The 24,868-nt window shown below is 40.4% G+C and overlaps 3 protein-coding genes across 3 annotated transcripts; 2 read left to right on the forward strand and 1 right to left on the reverse strand.

Moving 5' to 3' along the window:
* Window positions 1–1,196: 1,196 nt before the first annotated feature.
* LOC149275428 (olfactory receptor 8D1-like) lies at window positions 1,197–2,138 on the reverse strand. Its single transcript, XM_089504736.1, has one exon. The coding sequence runs from the start codon at window positions 2,136–2,138 to the stop codon at window positions 1,197–1,199; it is 942 nt and encodes a 313-aa protein (XP_089360862.1).
* An 18,178-nt stretch (window positions 2,139–20,316) lies between these two features.
* LOC149275429 (3-galactosyl-N-acetylglucosaminide 4-alpha-L-fucosyltransferase FUT3-like) lies at window positions 20,317–21,405 on the forward strand. Its single transcript, XM_089504737.1, has one exon. The coding sequence runs from the start codon at window positions 20,317–20,319 to the stop codon at window positions 21,403–21,405; it is 1,089 nt and encodes a 362-aa protein (XP_089360863.1).
* Window positions 21,406–23,476: 2,071 nt separating this feature from the next.
* LOC149275430 (3-galactosyl-N-acetylglucosaminide 4-alpha-L-fucosyltransferase FUT3-like) lies at window positions 23,477–24,550 on the forward strand. The gene has a single exon (XM_089504738.1). The coding sequence runs from the start codon at window positions 23,477–23,479 to the stop codon at window positions 24,548–24,550; it is 1,074 nt and encodes a 357-aa protein (XP_089360864.1).
* The last annotated feature ends 318 nt before the right edge of the window (window positions 24,551–24,868 follow it).

Consider the following 24,868-nt stretch of genomic DNA (forward strand, 5'->3'; position numbering starts at 1 on the left):
AATAGAGGCGAATGTTCCATGATATTTATTTCACGCTAATGATCTCTGATACTGTAGCTACAGAAAATACATCTTCCAGCATGAAAAAGAATAATGAGAAAAAAAAAAACCCCAAAAACTTCATGTAACTTTTTAAAATACATTTTTGATGGATCAGTAAAGAGGAGGCCGTAACACAACAAAAATCAACTCAGTATTTAATTCCAGTTAAGTATCCTCATTGTTCACAGGCTGGTAGCAACGGACCTCAATGCCCTGACATAGTGAGGGTTAAACCGAGTGAAACAAGGAGTAATTTAATAAAAAAAAACTAATGAGAGGGGGGAATATAAAGGAGGGGAATAATAAGAAAAGGCAAAAAAAGAGTAACCAATGAGTTTAATAAAAAATAGAAATGGGGGGAGGTAAATTAGGAGGGGTTAAAAAAAGAGGGAGTAAAAGAGATGGTTAATTTAAATAAAAAGATATGGGGAGACAATGCGGGGTTACCGATTTCAAGAGAATTGTACGAGATTTTCAAAACTGAGTCTGATTTGGGAAAATTCTCAACACTTCTTTGCTTATTAAATAAATCCTACAATATTTTACTCCGTCAAGCTTATGACCTTTAATTATTTTTTTTTTATTTAGATGAATTATATATATATTTTTTTTATCTATTTTATTTATAATTGTGTTTATTGCAGGGGAAAAAATGGGAGGGAGGCGCTTAGATCGCTAGTTACATTTATTTATACAATGTAGCAGATTTCATAGCGCTATGATGGAGGAGGGTGTTGTAAAAATGAAGAATAACATAAAAAATTGGCAATATACAGATCGATGATAAGAGTAGCACATTAAGAGATATTGGTTCAGAAGGTGAAGATGGCACTGCTCCTATGAGCTTACAATCTATTATGATATCATTCCACATGAAAGAGGAAGAAATTGCTTACATGAAGTGTATCCTCTCCAAGGCGATGGCAATACATTTGTGCAGCAAATAATAGTTAGTTCTCTTAAAGAAACAATGTAGCAGTTCTAGAAACCCAATCCAGATCCTCATCATCATCATGAGCTGGCCTGGCATAAGAGCAAAAAACCCGAAGACATTGTCCAAACCCAAATATGCCGGTCCTGATACCAGAAGGAGGCCCCTGCGGAACTTGGGTGGAATTAACTTCTCTTCCTATGAGAAGGTCATCTATTGCGATTCATCTTGTAGTTCGATAACACCCCAGCCGTCGTGCTAATGCCCTCTTCACATCTTTATTTTTTAAACTGTATATTAGGGGGTTTAGCATGGGGACAACAGCCGTGTTAAAAAGCGAGAAGAACTTATTGGAGTCTGAGGTATTTGTGGAAACTGGTCTCAGATATTGGGATAAGAGGATCCCGTAGAGGAGAACGACAACCGTGAGGTGTGAGGAACATGTATAAAAGGCTTTAAGTCTCCCGGAGCTGGTTCGGATCCTTACGATGGTCATAATGATGAAAACGTAGGAGATGAAGGTGAACATAAACGGCACGATGGTAATGAGGAGAAGACCTTCTGTGAGGCTCAAGACTTCTAAAAGGTAGGTGTCGCTACAAGAGAGTTTCATAAGAGGCACGAGGTCACAGAAGAAATGATTGATGATATTGGATCTGTAACACGAGAACCCTACTAATAACTCGATATAAGGGATAACTTCGACGAACCCAAACAGCCAACAAGCAATGGCCAAGGAGGCGCACACCCTGCCATTCATGGACGTGTGATAATGCAAAGGCTTACAGATGGCCACGTACCGATCATAACTCATGGCCGTGAGGAGCAACAGCTCGTCACAAATCAAGGAGCCGAAAAAATACATCTGTGTCATGCAGGGGAAGTAGGACACCGTGTTATCCTTAGTTATAAAGATAATAAGGACTTTATGTAACGTGACGGTGACGGAACACATGTCCAGGATGGACAGGTTACTCAAGAAGAAGTACATGGGAGTGCGAAGGTGTCGATCTAGACAAACGAGGAGCAAAATGGTCAAGTTACCGCCAAGAGTAATGACATAGATGAGAAGGACCAAGAGGAAGATCGGGAATTGGAGCTCTGGGGCATCCGAAATCCCTTTAATAATAAAATATGTCACCATGGTCTGGTTGTTAAGTTCCATTGCGGTTGATGTTAAAAAAGTAACCTTAGAATTTTAAGGGCTGGGTACTGATGTTCCATTGGACAGTTTACTAAATGCTCATTGGATGATATTCTGGATGAAAAGAAAAAGGAATTTCCACGATTTTTTTTTAGCTGTATGTGCCATATTTACATTTTCGGCAGGTACCTGGAAACGTGCGCCGAGCAGATTTATGTTACTTCAAGCAGAAGGGCAGGAAAACTTTGCACGGGGGTCTCTCGTTTTCTGTTATCCCCAGCGTGAACTGAGATTGCGTGTGGAAAGCGGACACCAGCGGATGGCACTAGCCTGAGCTGACGTATGTGAAAGCAGACTATTGTGGTATTTAAAGATACATTTTGCACTTTTTGTGACAATACGTGACTTCTTAAATAAAAAATCTTGACACGGTTGTGTTGCCCGTCGTGGCTCGTGTCATCCAATCAGTGCAGTGTTCAGATCTCCGAGAGGCTTGCAGATTGAGAACAGCAAAGGGTCATGGGTAGGCGAGCACTTGCATGAAACATAGAAATATATTTATAATAAATGGTACTATTTATGAGATTTTTTGCATCAAATATTGCATATATATATATATATATATATATATATATATATATATATATCTCTTACAATCATAGGACAATAGCTGAAGGATATAAAAATACAGTGGGAGCTCCTTGAGTCAGCAAACTCTAAAATTTAAATAAAAAAACCAATTACTCAATTATATGTTAATTCTCCTAAACTCGTATTTAAAAAAAAAATAAAAAATTGGGACATCTTAAGTAACGAAATATTCTGCTCTACCGCTTTATGGAAGCTGAATTGTTTGCCTCTTATTATTATTTGTATATATTGATACATTGATATTGTTTAACTAGTTTACTATTTTTTTATTAATCATATGTTTTTTGGGTTTTTTTTTTATTACACCCAAACATAAGGAAGGGGTTCCTTAAAACAGGTGCCTTCGCAGAGTATGGGGAGGTGGCATTTTAAACTGGTTCAACGAAATAGGATTCTCAACCTGTGTGCTGTATATAAAACTAAGGTTAAAAAGAAAAAAAAAGTGTTCCTCTGATATACAATAACTGGTCTAATAAAATAACAAAACATATATATATTGCAAGGCTACATTACCAAGGTTCATGCTACCACTGTTAAAGCTGCAATCTGTTTAATATATATATATTTTTTTTTTTACTATTTTTTTTTTTCACGGTATATATATATTTTTTTTATTGTTATTCTTTTCATATACATATATATATATATATATATATATATATATATATATGTGTTGTTGAGGATAGGTGTCCAGTTATATGGCATAATTTAGCTTGATAAATGGGGGGTGATCCTCTTTAAAGCTTTGTACTCAAAACGACATGTTAGTCCAATAAAAAAAGCAGGTTTTCAAGGACAGGGTCCTCTCCTCGGTCTATACCAACGTAACGAGCCTTAATGTTTTTTTTACATTTTATTTTATGGAGAAAATGTTAATGTAGTAAAAAAACAAAAACATTTTTGTAATTATTCGTGTAAAAATGTGTAGCTTTTGATATCCTAAATTTGGATATCTGTGTCACTTTTTCACTACCTGTTGGCTTCCTTCGGCTGTCAAACAAAAAAAAAAAAAGGGTCTCATATTTAAGAATTTGTATATACATTTTTCACAGCAAGTAAAATAGATTTGCTCTGATATTTAATTCAAGTTCCGAAGCCTACCTGCTCCCATGCAAGGTCATCCTCCGCTACGCTGTATCTGCTCTCAGCACCAGAATTTATAACGTTTCGGTTAATCCCGGAATATACGTCCTTTGAGAGACTGAACACCCAGACGGACCGACACTCAGCCGGCAATGGACTCTCAGGATTCCAAACCTCTCGTGTATAAAGGATGTTAATGAACCTGCTTGTCTAATTTATAGGTCAAGTTCTCTTGGGTAAACTGATATGGGATGACATACAAACTAGTGAATTTTTTTTTGGGGAAAAAAAAACTATTCTGTATTTATTTAATGGACAGCACAGATTAATATGAGAGAAAAAAAAAAATTTTAGTAACATATAACGGCTTGAAAACAAAATGTAACGAATTCTGAATACAAAATATTTAGTTACGGTAACATAAGTAAAATTACAGAAGGTCTACAAATTCCACCAACATAATGGCGTCTGTAGGACCGCTATACCACCACTAGACCAATTTCCCCCTAGGGCAGTTCGCAGGGAGCCCGTCTCCTGATGTTGAGCCTCACCTACCAAAGAAAACATAGGGTCGGTCATGATCGTTATCTGCCCGTGACATTCGTTGGGCAGGAAGGAACATTCTACTTGCAACCCCATTCTTTTCCCACCAGACACCATGTTCTAAATCCCGACACCAGGACTCCGCACATCATCTGTCCTTTCATCCCACGTTTCAGTGAGTTGGATATCCTGTTACATTATCATGAGAAATAAACATCATATTGAATTTTAAACACTCTACGTAAGCTGACATGCATTCAGTCTACGGGGCGTGAATTCAAAAGTCTACAGAAATTGGGCGTTGGGGAAAATAGTGGCATCTGATGGAGTGAAAGATTTTTTGAAGATACTCTTCAGATTAAATTTCCAGCCAAACAGCACTGAGTTAGAAGACAACATACATGTAATTAGACACATGCACTTCAATGTACCTGTTTGGGGTTATGGGCGGCCAAGTGTCCATCATCTCATACTTCACATGCATAATTATGGAATCTAAAGTCATGATTTTTTATTTTGGGAAATAGTTATCATCCACGTCCTTACATTAAACACTTGATAATTGTTTTCCAAGAATTCTTAACCATTTCTTAACCTGGAAATTCTTATTTTTTTGGAGAATTGTTAAAAAAAATGCCTCTAAAAAGTTCTGCTGTAGAGGAGACTTATAATGGAAGGACACATTTCTCTAAAGCTTTCCAAACTTGTAAAGTGAGTTCAGTCCTTAACAACGAGAAAGAAAGGTGTTGTGATGGTTGCTGAATGCATTATGTGACCCCCGTGGTAGTAGCGCAGCAGCTAGAGTTCAAGGTGCACTAAAGGCAGGACTTAGCGAGAGGTAAGAGAGAAGGAGGAAGATCTGCGCAAGCTTCATTGATAGGAGAAGGAAAGAAGGACCTGAAGATAGAGGACATGCATGGTGTTAGAGAGTGTGAATAAGCGTAAGGTGTCAGAGTGGGCGCATGTGTGTTAGTGTATAGAGTTAGCGTGTGTGTGTGTAAGTGTATGGCATTAGAAAGAGTGGATGTTAAAGTGAGGGTGTGTGTTAGTATGTGCATGTATAAGTTGTGCTGTAGAAATACTGCACCCAGGCACAGTTAACCCTACGCTCACCCTTGTTGAGCATGGTGTCTGCCTAATGTGTTCTACAGGTTCATTACTGGGGCCGACATAAATGGACTTGCCCCTGGGATGAGTGGCCCATCCAGCCAGTCCATCCCTTATATCAGTTATTAAAACAATTAACTGCCAAATGAACCATATATTGTGTAGAATAATTAAACTAATAGAAGACATAGTTTAAAAAAAAGTGGAAATTGCACTTTTTGACGCATGCTACCGAACCATCTTAATTTCACCAAATGTCATCTCATTCCATCCAGATGGACAAGAGACAGATTTTGGCAACAATGTTACTGCTGCCAAGCGTCATGCTCTGGTATTTAATAACAGAAAGGTTACGCAACGAAGGAATACCTGATTATTGCCATTGTTTTTCAGCTAATTGGAGAGTCCGGCCTTTGGGACGTCGCTTTCTCCAAGGAGCTTCTCCCAAATTGACCAGGATGAGGCTTTCAAAATCAAAACCGCAGGTGAACCATCATTCCGCCTTTAACAATGAGACGCCAAGCATTTAAAACAGCGTTGGTTACAGAGAAACAAAAAGAATAATCAGTATTTGTTGGCCGGTGTCTTACGATTGTTGAGATCTTCGTGATTTTATTTTCATTCTTTGTCAGAAAAAAACATATTTTCATTTTTTTAGGCAAAATGGTTTACACGGCATGAAATGATTTATGGCTATTAAAATGACAGAATTCTGGTTTTATGGTCAAACGTTGTCCTGCTTCTCTAATCAACTGGAAACTAGGCCCAAAAAGGTATTTTTAGTCAAACATTCTATTATTATATCACTATTACCGGTATTTAATATTATAATGAAATATTAGATTATAAATACATATTTTAAAATAATTACTTTGAGGATGAGGGTGACCATCAAAAAACTTGCACTACAGGTGCAAAAAAGATTAGCGTTCCTGTGGAAATGAGGATTTTCTGCCTTTAGCATTATTTTGGAATTGAACCCCTTCTTATCTGAGGCCCATGCTGCATTATTATGTATACCGCCACCTACTGAGGCTTCATTTGCAGTTTATAGTAGTAATAGTTGTTTTTGGAGGAGGCTTTTAAGAAAATTATTTCGTGTTAGGCAATTTATTATTTGGTTAGGCATATATGATCAAATAATGTATTTTATTTTTTATTATATGATGTAATGCACAGTCTGCCTTAAACTAAATATCTATCCATAGCTTGCTTTGTCCTGATTATGATTATCTCCTAATTCTTTTTTAGAGTAAATCAACAAAAGTTGATTGGCCTGGCCTCCCGCGAGGAATAATGTGACCCCCGGTATATCACATTGTGTATAACAGTATTAATTAACACCATAAAGATATATAATAAAATAAAAAAAAAATAAAAAAACTGGATAAACGCACCAGAAATCTGTGCTGATCACCAGAACAGCATTATTGGCTTATTGGTCCAGGAGCTCCATGGAACATGTGCCAGAAGACTCGGTGGTCTACGTTGGTTTGTATTACAAGAGTTACTTCTGGAACAGTATTGGTGGGCTTTGGTGGAGACAGAGATGTAGAATAGAGATGCTTGGGTTGAGGTTTTTTTTTTGTTTTTTTTTTTACTAAACAAATCAACATTTGTGAAGATATGGGACACCCCAATGAGTCCTCGGTGACGTTTTTTATTATTAAAGGGATATCAGACGCCCCCGAGCATCAGCTTCCGATCTTCCTCCTGGTTCTTCTCATCTGTCTCGTCACTCTTGGGGGTAACTTGACCATCCTGCTCCTCGTCTGTGTCGATCGTCGCCTGCACACTCCCATGTACTTCTTCCTGGGGAACTTGTCCACCCTGGATATCTTTTCCACCACGGTCACTCTACATCGGGTCCTCCTGAATTACATCACCGGCAACAACACCATCTCCTTTCCATCTTGCATGGCCCAAGTGTATTTCTTCTCGAGCTTTACCGGCGATGAGCTTCTGCTCCTGACGGCCATGAGTTATGACAGATACGTCGCCGTTTGTGTGCCTTTAAATTGTCCGCTGGTCATGAATCAAAGGAGGTGCCTTCTTTTGGCCATCATCTGTTGGGTTTTGGGATTATTGCATGTCATCCCATACGTAGTTTTACTATCGGGATTCTCCTGCTACCAATCTAATCTCATCAACCATTTCTACTGCGACCTCGTTCCCATCATGAAACTCTCGTGCAGAGTTATTAATTTATACAGACGGACTGTTGCTCTTAAACCTCACGCCTTGCCTTCTCACCGTCGTCTCGTACGGGTTTATTATCGTCGCTGTATTGCGAATACGTTCGGACGTCGGGCGCAGTAAAGCTTTCTACACGTGTTCCTCACACCTGGCGGTTGTTGTGTTCCTCTACGTGACCCTCGGATGCCAATATCTGACGCCAGCGTCCGGAAACGCCGTGGTCTCTTACAAATTGTTCTCTCTCTTTAACACGGCTGCCATCCCCATGTTGAATCCTCTGATTTATAGCTTAAGAAACAGGGAGGTGAAGTCGGCCTTAGGACAAAAGCTTAGATGCTTAAAGGCTACAGTGTGCGGGGCTTATGTATAAGGGTGTCAGAGAACAGGTTGGTAAGAGGCAGGGTCGGGGGTAAGAGTATCCACCTACCATACTTGTCAAGGCATTGTGCGATTTATTGAAGCAGGAAGGCAGGATATGATGTCATACAATCTTTGATACATCACAAGGAGGCCATATTGGCATTATTTTTTTTTTTTTTTTTTTCTTTTTGGAAAAGAATAAGCAATATGCCATATTGGCATTATGGTTACCAATGTTTGCCAAATGGTCAACCGGGACAGAAAACATATTCCCTTAAACATAATATTTCATTATTTATAGATATATTGGACAGTCAGGAAATGCTGGCAGGAAATACTATTTTATGGGAAATAACAATAAAAAATATATATTTTTAAATGTACAAAACAAAAAATAAAATATCTGCTTCTCTATTTTATCAATGATTTTCTTTGTTAAGGCTATTGGGATGCTCAGGTTATTGCAGCGACCTTACGGAAACTATGACATAAAGTCACCTGTATTCAAGCAGGGATTCAAGCAGGGATTCCAGCTGTGATAGAGCAAGGATAATTAGATATTATTAAATCACTAACCCATTTGTAGTTTATTGCCCTGTATTAAACTGTTAGACAAAAGGATCATGGGAATATATTTTATTTGAATAAATGTAAATCAGCACACTACCATATATGGCTAATATAGCTTCGGGCAGAATGCTGTCCTCTATTGGTTAGATACATTGAGTAGCATTGTTCCATATGCTTGAAATCCAAAGTTATTATGCTACTCAATGTATCTTACCAATAGATGGCAGCAGTCTGCCCGAAGATATATTAGCAATATATGGTAGTGTGCTCATTTGCATTTATTCAAATAAAATGTATTCCCATGATCCTTTTGTCTAACAGTTTAATACAACCCCCCCCCAAAATAAATAGAAAAAAAAAACTTTGCAAGCTCGACAGAAGTAATGTCCGCGAGTGAGAGGGTATTAACCCCTTAACCAGTGAAAAACGAAGAAAAACCAAACACGAAGAATGTCCACGAATATTCGCCCGAAGAGAAGACAGGAACGGGCGAATATTCGTGGAATGGACGAAGATAAATAGCCCCCTGGTGCCCAAATCTATGGCTTAATTGTCTGTGTAACGTCTGCATGATTATTCCTCCCCATTACATTGTCAGGCAGCCTTTGTAACAGTAGGGAAGAGAAGGGTGAGCACTTTGGGAACGCTGATTCAATATTGATGGATTCTGCTGCAAGCTGCTGCCTAACTTTTGTTGTCAAACAAGAAAAACAATCCTTAGGATTAATTAATTTCGTTAGGCTGAAAGCTCTGGCACGGACGCTTCCTCTTTACGTAATTAATTTCTTTAAGCTTCCACCACCTAAAAATAATAGCAAAGTAAACTGAAAAGTTTACCGGGAGCAGTCATTACGTGATTTCTCCCTACAGCACAGCGTTGGCTGAATTTTCTTAAAGACACAATGGATACTGTATCAAAGTCAAAAATCCATAAATTAAAAAAAAATAATAATCCATAAAGCGAAATCAAGCTTTATGTGCAAATTAGAGTGAAATTACAAAAAAAGTTTTAAGTTGTGACCTAAAACCAGGGCAGCACGGGTGGCCATTGCCCCCTTGCCCTACTTGCCTGCTTCCGGGGACTGTCATGCTCGCTCTCCAGCTCCGAGTGAGGTAAGGGAAGCAGGTAGGAGGCAGTTTTTTTAATCGACTTTATGTATGTAAGAATGAGAGTGTATGTATTAGTGTGCTTGTGTGTGAGCATGTATGTGTAAGGGTTTGTGTGTGATTATTCATGTGTAAAGGTTTGTGAGTGAGCATGAATATGTGTGTGTGTGTGCGTAAGCATGAATGTGTAAGTGTGAGTGAACATGAATATGTATGTGAGTGTGTGTGAAAGCATGAATGTGTATGTGTGTGAGCATGTACATGAAAGAGTTTGTGTATGTGAGCATGAATGTGTAAGTGTGTGTGAGCATGAATATGTATGTGAGCATGAATGTGTAAGTGTGTGTGAGCATGAATATGTATGTGAGTGTGTGTGAAAGCATGTATGTGTATGTGTGTGAGCATGTACATGAAAGAGCTTGTGTATGTGAGCATGAATGTGTAAGTGTGTGTGAGCATGAATATGTATGTATGTGTGAAGGAGTTTGTGTTAGCATGAGTGTGCAAGTGTGTGTTGAGGAGGAGTACATGTAAGTTTGTGTAAGTGTGTATACATGTGTGTGCAAGTGCATATATAAGGGCGGAAAAGGGGCCCATAGGTTTTATTTGCCCACCAGGCCAGAAGATGCCACTCCAGAAGCCCTGGAGTCATAGGCGTAAGGGGAACATGACCCTGCCAGCACTACAGGACGGTGCACATGGTATTAGGGCAAGAAAGGGTTAACCCAGCAAGGGTTAGCACGAGGTGAGAATGCACAGGGAACGAGGGGGAAGTCACAAGGAAAGTGACTGTAGGGGGAAGGGGACAGGGCTATAAAGCCCCTCTAAGCACACGTGCAAGGGGCAATTACTGAACACCACAGGAGCAGTTTCCCGCCCGCCCTCCCCCTTTTTTGTCTTTTGGCTTTGTGTTTCTGTGTTGGCTTTGTGTGTTTTTTCTTTCCCCCTTTCCCTCTTTCTTTTTGCAGGATCTGTTTTCTTTGCTGTTGGCGGAGGAGTTCCCTGGAGAAGTTTGAAGGATAATGGGAGTGGGAGTTGATGGTTTTGGTTAGAGGTTAGAGTTAATGCCCTCCCTGTACAGGATTAACCAAAGCGTTAAGGTGGAGCTCCCCTATCCGACCCGCGGTCGCTTGGGCGATTGTGGTATCCGGCGGAAGGGGTAGTGTGAAGCCATTGTTTTGTGTTTAGGTTGGGAACCCTCAGCTGTTTGTACACAGGTGTACAGAAGACTGTATACTATTTATACAGAAGTTATTATTAAAGTGTTTTTACAACAATTTATAAGATGTTAAATAAAGTTATGTCGAGACATTTGTTAAATAAATGTCTCGGCCTTCTCTAAATCCAATCCTGCTGGTGTCTGTCTCTTATTTCGGGTTTGGAAATGGGGAACCTCCTGGGTATGGGCAGTGCAAGGGTCATGTAATATGTAACAGATAAAATGTTGTGTGTTTAGATGGAGCGGGTCTAGCAGGTTTCTCTGGATCTGTGTATTTATATTTGTTGGATCCAAGTCTATGTTAGGTGACTTCAAATATTATCTTTGTGACTTTATTGTATTGCAGAGTTTAGATGCTGAAAAAAGAATGGGGGGGCAACCACAAGTTACCAGTCGAGAGCAAGGGGAGACCACAAGAGAACAAAGGGCACGGAAACATCAAACGCCATGCATTAAACATTAACCTTGTTACTGCACTGGGGGGTATATTACTGTATACAGCACTGGGGGGGGGGTTATATTACTGTATACAGCACTGGGGGGGTTATATTACTGTATACATCGCGGGGGGTTATATTACTGTATACAGCGCTGGGGGTTATATTACTGTATACAGCGCTGGGGGGTTATATTACTGTATACAGCGCTGGGGGTTTGTTACAGGGTCACCGTACCCAAGGCTGGGTACCCCTGTTTGAGGGCTGAGGAATCACCAGTCAGTCCCTCATACGGATAGCACTCAGCTATCCACAGGTCAGTCAGACCCAGGGCCGGCCGAAGACTTAACGCCGCCTGGGGCGAAGTTTAAAACGCCGCCCCCCCCCGCGGGGGGGGGGGCGGCATTTTAAACTTCGCCGACGCCATAATCTACGGTCCCCCCCCCCCGGTACTTACCTTTAAACAGTCCTGCAGCGAGTCTCCCTGCGCTGCCACGGTGCCGGCTTGTAATGCTAAGCGCCGGAAATTGACGTCACTTCCGGCGCTCTGCATTACAAGCCGGCACCGGGACCGAACAGGGAGACTCGCCGCAGAGGAGAGAGAGGGGCGCCGAGCGGGTAAGCGAAAACCACTCGGTGCCCCTCTCTCTCTCCTCCGCTTCAAAAAAAAAAAAGCGCTTGGGGCGGCAAAGTGCCGCCCCTTCTAAAGTGCCGCCTGGGGCAATTGCCCCAGTCTGCCCCATTATAGGGCCGGCCCTGGTCAGACCACCATTCTGAGTACAACCAGAAGAAGAACTCTTTATTGCACAACAAACCAAACTTATATAGATCCTTAATTCAATGAACACAAAACCCAGCCCCCAATCCCATCAGCCACATCCCATCACAAATCCCATCAGTATACAGGGGATGTATCAGGTGAGGGGATTACAGAATACAATGGGTTCCCCCACCTGTGTTATCCCCCCTGTAGTGCGGGTGCCGTCTGGGCAGTCAGGGCTGTGCTGGCTGATTAAGAGCCCCAGCCAGATTATAGGATCGTCTCTTTGAAGGCTGGGGCTGAATCCACATCAGTCTCTGGGCCGGTTACACAATAAACACAATATAATATATTACCGGGTCACAGTATACAGAACCGGACACAAAAGTGCTCCGTGACCCGGCTAAACTTCATATGACGCATGAGCCAGCTAGCCTGGCCCTGTCACAGGGTTATATTACTGTATACAGCGCTGGGGGGTTATATTACTGTATACAGCACTGGGGGTTATATTACTGTATACAGCGCTGGGGGTTATATTACTGTATACATCGCGGGGGGTTATATTACTGTATACAGCGCTGGGGGTTATATTACTTTATACAGCGCTGGGGGGTTATATTACTGTATACAGTGCTGGGGGGTTATATTACTGTATACAGCGCTGGGGGTTATATTACTGTATACAGCACTGGAGGGTTATATTACTGTATACAGCGCTGGGGGTTATATTACTGTATACAGCGCTGGAGGGTTATATTACTGTATACAGTGCTGGGGGTTATATTACTGTATACAGCACTGGGGGTATATTACTGTATACAGCGCTGGGGGTTATATTACTGTATACAGCACTGGGGGTTATATTACTGTATACAGCACTGGGGGTTATGCTCAAAGAGGAATGTTTTTTTTGTTCAATGGGACTTCCCTTTCACGATAGCGATGTAATGAGAGACTGTACAGCTGCAAGATCATTTGCTTTAGGCTTCTTTCCAACATTCTCGTATAAGCAGATCGGCCCCATCCGGCCCCCGTCTAGTCGCCCGTTTCTCCTGCTGTTAAAACTCAAACCTTAATCAGTCGTTGGTCTCGTCTTAAATTCAGGAGCCGTATGTCTATCCCATGCATGTTTAAGTCCCCTCACTGTATTACCCTCTACCACCTCTGCTCGGAGCTGTTCCATGTATCTACCACCCTCTCAGTAAAGTTACCTACATAAAACATCCTGTTAAAAACTTTTGTACAGCTTGTGATTTAACGAATAGATTTGTGGCATATCGCCACGGCCGTTCTCCACCTCCAAAATATACCTGCCTCTTTTTTTTTTAACCCTTTCCTGTATTTAAACTTTTTATTTTACAAATCCGAGTAGTTTTTAATTTTTTTTATTTATTTAATTCATTTATTATATATATATATATATATATATATATGTGTATTTAAAAAATAAATAAATTATTGAGTCATTACATTAACGTTCTGTCCCAAAACTGAACAGGAAAACCCAGTATAGTTTAATGCAGATTAAGGCGGAGGTACGAGGCACGAATGGTTATACTGCACCCAGAGGTAAGACAGAACCCTGGACGCTGGATGCCCTTTAAACAGACTCTGCGCCTCAAAGCTCTCGCAGGTAAGAGAACATTATCACACAATTGCTTTATTGCTGCGTTTAGTAGATCTACCTAAAGGTGGTAGGGATTGCTGCAGCTGTGCAGTGGATGATGGGAATTTTAGTTTTGCAGCAGCTTGGATATTTAAACTACAAGGGTTGTTTTTTTTTTATTGCGTGGCTCATCTTCATAGTCTGGCTGACAGTGATGAGCGTGGTCGTTTTCCATCACTGGTCTGAAAAAAAGGACAGGGACTGGGGATCGTGTCCATATTTTGGTGCGCAAACAGGGGGGGGAGGTGAGGATAGTGGGAATTGTAGTCCTATGGAAGTAAGACAGTCGCTGATAGCCCTTGGCATCACCGCATTGATGTTTTATAAGGAGAGAGACAGGTAAGCGGGTAAAATTGTCCCTTTTTTGTTTGGTTGATTCCTTTTAATTTTTATTGTTCCCATTAATTTTGGATGAATTAAAAATATAATAATAATCCAAAATTAAAATGAATTAATAAAATGATTTTTTTTTAAAAAAAATGCTTATTTTAAGGGGAAAAACTTCAAATGATATAAATAATGCATAGACTTTATTAAAACACTTACCTCTTGTGTAATACCCCCCCAACTCCTTCTAGATCGTAAGCTCCTGTGCCCAGCGCCCTCCTTACCTTTTGTTTCCATAAACCTGTATTGTTACACGATGCGCCGCTTGCCCCGTTTATCCGTTGTACAGCGCTGCGGAATACGATGGCGCTATGTGAAATCAATGAATGATATAGAAAAAGACCATGCATGCATTAACCCTTTGCCTCCTGCAGTAGCGTCGTAATCTACTGCAGGAGGCGAAGGGTTAATTCCGAATGATGAAATCCCTGGGTGTTGCATGCAGGACAATTTTCGTAATAATTCTTTCATTTCACGCACCAACCTCCGGCTAGCCAGTCTACTCGCCGCCATATCATCAGCTAGCACGACATCGAAAAGTTTTTTTATTTTATTTTTTATCTCATTTTATGTAGAAAAAATAATAATAATAATTTTAAGAAAAATGCCGGCATGTTAGTAGATACTTGGAAAATCTATGTTAAAGAACAGGTAGTAGATACCAGAAAGTTTAAAAACTTTAAAAGTTTAAAAAAAAAAAAAAAAGCTGTCCAAAAAATGTATAATATATATATAAAAAAACAAAGAGTTATTTTTTTGGGGATAGTTTTAATCAATATGAATGTGTGTGAAGACGGGCACTGTATTTAATTTTTTTTTTAACAGTTTGCAATTTGGTGAGTTTTTGTAAAAGGAAATTTATGACATTATTATTATGAATCCGACATTAAAATATTGATACAAAAGTAGATTTTTTTTTTATTTTTTAGTTCTCGACAGTATTTATTTATTTTTTGTTTGTTTTCTGCAATACATATAAAATTTATTGGCGACCGGTTTCTCACGTAACACATTACATTTCCTCCTTGTACGTGTTTTCTTCCTGCTCTCCATTATTATGTTGGTTTTTACATTAACCCCTTTACAACCTGGGTTATTTTGTACACAGTAATGTCTGGTTTTATCACATTTTGTTCCAATAAACTCCCTTTATCTGCCGACCTGGAGCCGCCGTCGCTGTCAGTCATGTGATATTTTGGGTGACTTTCCCGGCTCAAACACCACACTGAGCTGATGCTTTATGGCAAAATGACATTAGCACGGCCCCTGACCGGACAGGCATATCCAGCGGACAGTCACACGGCACAAACTCTGATCTGCTGCTGGTCAGGCCGTGAAGCACCGCATGCCAGAGAAATGATTCTGTAACTGTGTCGGTTTTCATACATGTAATGGGCGGGACTCAAAAGAACCGAGGACCTTTGCGTCATTCCTTGCATCTGTTCAATCTACTCTGCTTATTGCCCAGCCTTGCCCTTTGCAATCATCACTCCTCGGCGGGAGAGGTCCACGTATCCTGCACACTGTCATCATCTGACTGATAGTCTTTCCCCCTCTCCCCCAAGTTTTCACAAACCCTAAAGCATTGTAGCCAATCAGCAAAGAGAGGATCCGGTGTAAGTTATCCGTAGGACATCTAGTTAGGATCCATTAAATAAATTTATGGGTGAAAGCAAGCATTGCAAGAGACGGTCGTCTGTCTCGGCCTGGATTCAGGAGCCATATGCCTATCCCATGCATGTTTAATATCCTCCCTGTATTACCCTCTACCACCTCTGCTGGGAGGCTGTTCCACTTATCTATAACCCTCTCGGTAAAACACAACTTTCTTTCCCAATGACGTTAACGGGGACTGGTCGGGGAGTGAGGTGCGCTCGCCGCTTCGCCCCGAGTCTCCTGGGCCTAACTACGAGGCTTCCTAGACTTGAGACCAGTCAGGTCCCCCTCGTGTTTTTCGTTCCAACCCATTTTTAGACGGAACCTACAGCACCTATAGCAGCTTTTATGTTATTGCACTTTATTGTATAGAGCCTGTTTTTCCACTATATTACACAGTTTTACGAGCGAATATTTGCTTCATATTCAGCTATTTCCTTATTACCCAATTCCGGTAGATATAAAGCTTTTCCTCCATAAATGTACGTCAATTATTCTTTCACGGCACGAAAATACACAGAAAGGGGAGGTTGTGTGTGTGGGGGGGTGAAAGGTCAAGGGCATCACCTGGCAACGTATAGCCTGGGAGGGGGGGCATATAAAGTTTAGTGGCCCCTCTGCCCCCCACACGCTCACATAAGGAGCCCAGTGAGCCCGGCCTCTGCCCTACTGCCCCCCAAGGGACCAGAATGCCAGCTTAGAGTAATGGGAGTTATAGTTACCCAGGAGATGAATAGCTAAACGGGTTGGTTAACGCTGGCAGATGGAGGCACAGAGGTACAAACTGACAAAAAGTCACTGTTTGCAGAGCAAACACAGAACAATGGCTTTAAAACATTTGTTTGCTGTAATCTGAAATAAAATCACTTTGTGATCCATAGAGCGGGGCCTCTGTATCTAAATCCAAATCCAAAAATTAAACACAAGACCAGAAAGAACCTCTAATTAATGTTGCACTTGTTACTGAAAAAGCAGAACAAATAATTTAATTAAAAAAAAGATTTAAAAAATGAAAATAAAAAACTCCATGCTCCTACAAATAAAACAAATGTAAAAAAAATGATTAAGAATTCTACTTTGGCCAACAACCCCAAAATTTAAAAAAATAATAAAAAAAAATTCTATCCCTTTAATATCGTCTAAAATAATAGTAACGAAACTCCTTATGTGTGTGTGTGGGGGGGGGTAGTTGCTAAATATAAATTAATTTGCATAATTATAAGTGGCAAAATAATTGGTTAATATATACATAAATTAAGGTTAAAATCATCGAGAAACAGGGTTATTATAAAATTGGGACAATTGGACCAAATATAAATATATATTAATTATTTATTAATATATACAAATATACATTCATTATATATTATATATATTATACATATGAATTATGTATTATATATATATATTATATAGGTTAATTATATATTATGTATATTATAAATATTAATCATATATATATTAATACATTATATATACAAAGAGGTAACTAAAAGAAGACAGCGCTCAATATATGAATGTAGAAATATATATATATTTTATTATAGAAAAAAAAGCAAAGAGCATATATTAAAAATATATCAATCAAAACATATAGACAAAAAAAAAAAAAAAGGTACAGAGATGTAAATACTGGGATATATATCTCCAAAAAGCTTGGATGGCGGACGGTCTCCTGGCTTCCGACGTTGTGCCTCGCTATGCCGACTATGCGAGTCTCCACGTCGGTCGCTATGGTTGCCGTGTCGCCATTGCGAGGCTTCATCTAAATAAATAGATCACGTCTCCGTTGAGTCAGTTAAGCGCCGTTTTTGCAGCTGAGAAAGTCATAGAACGAAACGCGTCCGGCACTTGGCGCCAGCCTGGCCAGGCATAACTTACTCGACAGTGAGTTTTAAACCTCCTATTTATTGTTTATTGTTTGTTTTATTCTGTCTTGGATTTTTTGGAGATATATATCCCAGTATTTACATCTCTGTACATTTTTTTTACATTTTTTTTTTGTCTATGTTTCGATTGATATATTTTTAATATATGCTCTTTGCTTTTTTCTATAATAAAATATATATATTTCTACATTCATATATTGTTTGAGCGCTGTCTTCTTTTGGTTAACTCTTTGTCGTTATAGGTTTTCCCTAACCAAGTGGAACTCCATAACCCTTCAGGACTAGCTGCTTTGTTAAAAACATCTACATATGGAATACTATCTACTATTTTTTCATCACAATTTTCCCACCGATAGAGATAAGACTGGTAATTATCACTTCATTTCACATATGTAATTATTTACTACTAATAGTCTTTTTTTTGGAATAGTAGTGGACATTTTTCACTTTTGTTTCGCATATTTTCATATAATTTAATATATACAAGCAATACCAGCGCTGTATTTCTAGTTTCTTTTTTTTTTTTTTTCCTATTTCATTAAAAGCCAAAATGTATAATTTGGGCGGGTAAACTAAATAAAAACTAAATAAATTATATTTTATTAAAAAATAAATATCACTGAAAATGCGTTGGTCTTTAAATAAAAAAAAATATATAAAACAGCCTTTGTCCTTAACGGGATAAAAGGGAAGCAAAACCGCAAAAAACAAGTGTAACAATAAAAAAAAAATCAAAATGTAAAATGTACAGTTAAAAACATTTTTTTTTAAAGATTTCGTGTTGTTACAGGAATACCCCATCACTGACTGCTAATAAAATGGATTTTGTGAAACAGAATCTTTCAAAAATGTTATGTATCGGAGGTTATCACTCCTCCAGAATAAACGCACCTGTTTTGGGGCAATTTGGCATGACGCAAGGGATTTCACGCTGTCATTTGTTAATTGATGGGACAGAGTCACCGTTTTATACATTTTGTTACGGACTCTTCCTTGTTTCTTAGTATTTCTGCCCGTGTTCTTATAATTACTGGAGTTTATTAAATGAGGATTATCTATTCAGTTATGTGGGGACTCGACGTTCCTTAAACCATCATACAATTAGTCTTCTAAATATCGCATCACTTATGCAACTTGAATGAAAGCCGTTTAATTCAAAGCTCAAAGTAACATTGTTATTTACCAGCGTATGTTACAGTTTTAGAAACTTATAATGCATGGAATTTGAGCCATAGGGCAGAGGCACATCCCTAAGAAAAACAGGTTGAACAAGAGTCCTCAACACCTTAGTAACGAGGACTTTTTTAGGACGATGCTTATCTCGGGCTCGAGGAGTCAGAATGTAGAAGGGTCATGTATCTGAACAATGGTGCAACTGGATACACTCATCCCTTGGATAAGACTCACAGAGACGGTCTATTGCAGTACTACGTCTTGCCAGCAGGGGGTTCTTTATACTCCCTTCTGGTTTGTTTCCCTCTAGTTGACTGTAAAATGAGCCTACATCTCCAGGAGCAGCAAAAAAGTGGTGACATAAAACTCCCACAACTCTCACCCAGCATCTAGTTGAATAGCGACCTCATCATAAAATTGGTCCTTCTTGCAATCACCTACCGAGACATGTTGGCCTGGCCAAGTGCAATATTTCTCGCCAGCAGTTTGCTTTAATAATCATGTCTTCATTTTCACACCTAGTTCAAAAGCTAGGACATTTACCAGAACAGCTAAAAAGCCTGGATAATTTCAGGAATGTTGGTAGCTATGCATTATACACATGGTGCACTATTCCATGCCATTGTATTACATTAAAAAAGAAAATTCAAAGAGGCCCACTGAAGCAGCAGCAGAGAAGGGAGAAACAATAGGCTGTTTGGACTGTTTAGCTAGACTTAGAGACAGAAAAAACACCCGGTAATCGGCAAAAAGCTTTCATTTAATTCTGTTCACCCCTCTGCTGTCAGAGTGGTTTGGTCTGCTCTCCTCCCCTTTACTCTGGTAGCTGCTTCTTCACAGACACAGAGTCCCCGCCTGGGCAGAGACACAGTTTGCAGGCTGCAGACAGAAGGTAGTTTTATTTCTAACATGTATTGCAGCTAGGGTTAGTTAATACTCCAGCTCCCATGACTCTCAGACAGTCTGGTATGGGAAAGTGAGTACAACTGGAGTGCCAAAGGTTAGTTTTTATCTTATTTGGGGGCTACAAGAAGTCTTCAGTCCTTTTTTGACATTTACCTCCAATCAGGAAACCCCTCTTTTGAACCAACAAAGGTAGCCAATGGGGATGAGGTAAGGAGGTATTAGGGTGGGAGAGGGGAAGGGTATTTTGCCCCACTTGAAAAAACTCTGCAGACACTCATGCCTCTTCCCTGAGTAGGAATAGTTAGAGTAATTAATGGTACAAAAAGGCAAGAACGGAAGGTCTAGACCTCGTCTGTCCTGGTGTGATGTGATAGTAGAAAACAAAACGTAATGTATGATGGCTTTTGGGTACATTGTATTCCCCACTCAAAAAATTATGTGCTTGAGTTGGTATTTTACAGTTCCTTTTGTCTTAACAGTTTAACAATGGCTCTAGCACCATTCTGCTCTCGGACCGTGATCATTTTCCTTGCCGCCATCCTCATTGTGTTTGTAATTTCAAATGCCTGGAGAAGGAACAATCTTATTCCAAAAAACCTCGTGTGTCAACAATTCGGGGCCGTTGCAAAAACAGTAGATGGACAAAATGGAACAGGCTCCACACGGAATCAAGAGAAGGAGTTTCTTGTCCTAGTTTGGAACTGGCCTTTCGGAACCCAATTCCCTTTGGACACTTGCCTCCCTGTTCATGGTATTCCAGATTGTAGGTTGACAGCAGACAGGAATTTATACAATGTAGCTGATTCTGTGGTCATGCACCATGCCGATATCATGTATGACAAAAAGTCATTGCCCCAGAATCCAAGGCCTCATCACCAGAGCTGGGTCTGGTTTAACATGGAGCCTCCATTGATTATAAGAAACTTGCATTACCTAGATAATCTTTTCAACGTGACTATGACATTCCGCCAGGATTCTGATATTGTAACTCCTTATGGTTGGATTCAAACATTGAATGAACCTCAAAACGTAACCATCCCACTCAAGACCAAGCTGGTGTCTTGGGTAGTTAGTCAGTGGTATCCTGGTGCTCCTCGTATAGCTTACTATAAGGATCTTAAGGAACACATTGATATCGATGTCTACGGGAAAGGAAACATGAAGCTGAGCAGAGCCGACCTCCACAGCACTATCTCTCAGTACAAATTTTATTTGGCCTTTGAGAATTCCATCTATAAGGACTACATCACTGAGAAGTTATGGTCCAACGCATTGGGTTCCTGGGCTGTGCCAGTTGTGTTAGGAACATCTCGGAAGAACTATGAGCGTTTTGTTCCTGCAGAGGCCTTCATTCACGTAGACGATTTCTCCAGCCCCAAGGAACTGGCTGCCTACCTTCTCGAGTTGGACAAGGATGACGAGAAATACAGGAGATACTTTAACTGGAGAACCCAGTACAAGGTTTGGAATGGGAAAGGGCTAGACACAGCCTACTGTGGAATCTGCAGGTACATGAAACAATCTCCATTTTACCAGACCATCCCAAGTATAGCCACGTGGTTTCTAGAACATTGAAGTTCTAACGCCCTCTCAAGGATGAAGATTTGGTCAAACCCACCAGCTCTGCTTCTACCTTAAGCCATTATTGCAGTCCTTGTACCGATAACGTCAGCTTGCAGGTGAATCCCTCGTTAAGACTCGGGTTGATGGAGAAACCGCATTTTGGAATTCTGACACCCACAAACGTTCACGCTGAACACCCTTTTAACAAATGTATTTACCATGGAAAGAATTTTTGAGGTCAACATAGTACATAGTACTGGATCGTTAGAACGGGGTAGAATGCATGCCAGCCTGACTTGTGTGTATGTTTAAAGTTCATTAATGGAGAAGAGCTTGAGGACAAACTAGGGTGGATGCGGTATTATAATGACATGACAGTGACCATGATAACAATTAGATTAGTATTTGCATTATTTCATGAGGGAAATTACCTGAATTTTTCTACGAAGCCTGGCGTTATTATAGTTAATTAAACCATGCAATATAAGACAAAGAACCACGCCTTGTGATTATTTATTAGACTTGTGTATTTGTATTCAGGAGAAAATTAAAAAACGAACAAAAATGTTGTGTTTGAGTTGTTGAAACCGAATAAGGAACAAATGAATATGGCGACGGATAAACGTAAACGAGCCCCCTGCCGGAGACCAATAGAGTCGCTCCTATGGACCTTTAAATGCTTGTGCGATCCTACCGATTTCCCTATCAACCCCTACTCTGCATAGGAACAGGCGAATATTCGTAGAATACAAAGATTTTTTGTTCCCGAAGACCACGCCGGCGCCCATGCCCCCATGCCTCTTTAACTGACAATTGTCAGTTGTTAATAAAGTTGCGCGGTGACGTCATCGCGTCATTGCGCGAGACGTCACCGGGCAGATCGGGTGGCCCCGGTGATGCCCTTCAGTGTGAGGGGCAGATCGCCGGGGTAGGTGGTGATGGAGGTCCACAGACCTCCATCGACGGCACCATGCCGTCGTTAGCAGTCAAGGACTGTCCTGGGTGGTTACAAATTCGGCTGGGGGGCAACAGGGGGGGCAAGGAATAACCTAGGGGTGGCAATTGCCCCCCCTTGCCCCCCTGTAGCAACGCCACTGGCTAAGGGTGATCAGAGTGAGTTTGTGTCGGTGAGTCTTGTGTTTATATGGTGGGATAAACTCTTATGTTACAATTATATTCATATGAAATACTGTATTAAATATTTTTTGTGTTGGTAATATTTTTTTAAAGTGAAAGAATAACTTATACCCGTGCCTGGGAACTATCAGGGTTTTTGCCCCAGTCGCAGGGTGAAAGGGCAGATTGTCCGGGTCACACAGACTGGAGCTGACTCCTTTCTATGCCTCCCCCCCTCTGTGATCATATATAAGACTCCCAATTGGTCCTTTTGTTCCCAGAATGTTACTGTTGATCTCCTGCTTGAATGCAGGTGACTTAATTAAGTGTATCTTTAAATAATGACAGGTGAAAGTTCCCAGGCATGCCGATACCATAACAATTACCAGTGGAATGGTGGTGTTGACATATAATTAACCTACAGGAGCTACCCAATACCCCGTGACCCACATCCAGTACTGGTGGGATGAAGGTTCGAAAGCAAAAGAATAACCTTGAGGGTATGGAGCCCACCTATCTCACAAGATAAACCAGAAATATACATACATACCCATACAGCACCTTAGTCGGTGTCCACGATTACCTATATTAAGTGGGGTATTCTGGTCTAGGCCATCGAGGGTGGCAGTTGCAGGGGGCGGCAGCCCTGTACTGAGAAACTAGGGGGGGGCAAATAGTCATATTGGATGATCGGGCTTAACAGCCTGCTGCCCCTCCATTGATCGGCGCAGGCTCCAGGCTACATCGCAAAAAACATCCTCAAAATACAGTTCGCTGCGATATGACTTTGGCGCTCGACATACAAGATGGCGGCTGCAGTGGTCAGTGGTGGGTCAAAGCCAAAATACGCCACTGCTTATAGCGTATATTACTGTTTTATGTGTGTCTGTATTAATTTATGAATAAATTCTGAAGTGTTTTCTTTCTCGACAGTTTAAATATGGCTCAGACACAAACCTGCTCGCGGATGGTGATCTTCCTCCCCGCCATCTTCTTTATATTCCTCATTTCGTTTATTTTGAGGAGACATGACATTGTCCCAAATATGCTTCGGTGTCCACCACTTAAGGCCAATGAAAAAACAGCTTACCAAAAAAATGTGACAATTCAAAGTTTGAAGGTAGAGATGGAGAAGGAGCTTGTTGTCCTACTGTGGACTTGGCCCTATGGAATGCGATTCCCGCTGGACACTTGCCACTCAATTTTCGATATTCCTGGGTGTAAGCTGACGGTAGACAGGAAATTTTACAATATAGCTGATGCTGTGGTCATGCATCATGTAGATATCATGTATGACAAAAAGTCATTGCCACAGCAACCAAGACCTCATCACCAACATTGGGTCTGGTTCAACTTGGAACCTCCATTGATTATAAGAAACTTGCATTTTCTAGATAATCTCTTCAACATGACCCTGACATTCCGGCAAGACTCTGACATTGCAAGCCCTTACGGTCGGCTTCAAGCATTGAAAGAACCTCAAAATATTACCATTCCTACAAAGTCTAAGCTGGTTGCTTGGGTGGTTAGCAAGTGGTACCCAGGTGCTCCTCGCGTACTTTATTATCAAGAGCTACAGAAACATCTTGCAATTGACATCTACGGGAAAGGATACATGACGTTGAGCAAAGCTGATCTGCACAGCACTATCTCTCAGTACAAATTTTATTTGTCCTTTGAAAATTCCATCTATAAGGACTACATCACTGAGAAGTTATGGTCCAACGCATTGGGTTCCTGGGCTGTGCCAGTTGTGTTAGGAACATCTCGGAAGAACTATGAGCGTTTTGTTCCTGCAGATGCCTTCATTCACGTAGACGATTTCTCCAGCCCCAAGGAACTGGCTGCCTACCTTCTTGAGTTGGACAAGGATGACGAGAAATACAGGAGATACTTTAACTGGAGAGCCCAGTACCGCGTGTGGACAAGGGAAGGGTGGCCTAGTAGCTATTGCAAAGTCTGTAGAGCATTGAGGCAGGCTCCTGTCTACCAGACCATCCCGAGTATAGCCAAATGGTTCCTAGAAGATGGGAAGTTCTAACATGAAAGATTTCTAAAATGTCATGATCTTTCAGGGCCATTGTTCTTAAAGACATGTCAACCATAGGTTATATTACTCAAAATACAAAAAAGTGAAGCGCAATATTCTAATTAAATATAAGTATTACACCTTCTGGTGAAGTGGTGCTGCAAAAACACAGGAACAAACTCCCCAAAATGTTCCAAATTAAATACAATCAAAACCACACAAGTGTCTGCGCACCCAAATAACAAGTGAGTAAATTATATGTGCAACACTAAAATAATATGTACAAAGATACCCTTCCAGCGAGAGTTCCCACACACAGTATCCAAAAGG

Source organism: Sceloporus occidentalis, unplaced genomic scaffold, assembly GCF_023333645.1.
Source record: "Sceloporus occidentalis isolate IW3139 unplaced genomic scaffold, rSceOcc1.0.p SCAF_288, whole genome shotgun sequence".
Taxonomy (NCBI): Eukaryota; Metazoa; Chordata; class Lepidosauria; order Squamata; family Phrynosomatidae; genus Sceloporus; species Sceloporus occidentalis.

Bases quoted from the DNA above. Each gene is read 5' to 3' on its own strand.
- LOC149275428 (XM_089504736.1), bottom strand. From the start codon at position 2,138: ATGGAACTTAACAACCAGACCATGGTGACATATTTTATTATTAAAGGG.
- LOC149275429 (XM_089504737.1), top strand. From the start codon at position 20,317: ATGGCTCTAGCACCATTCTGCTCTCGGACCGTGATCATTTTCCTTGCC.
- LOC149275430 (XM_089504738.1), top strand. From the start codon at position 23,477: ATGGTGATCTTCCTCCCCGCCATCTTCTTTATATTCCTCATTTCGTTT.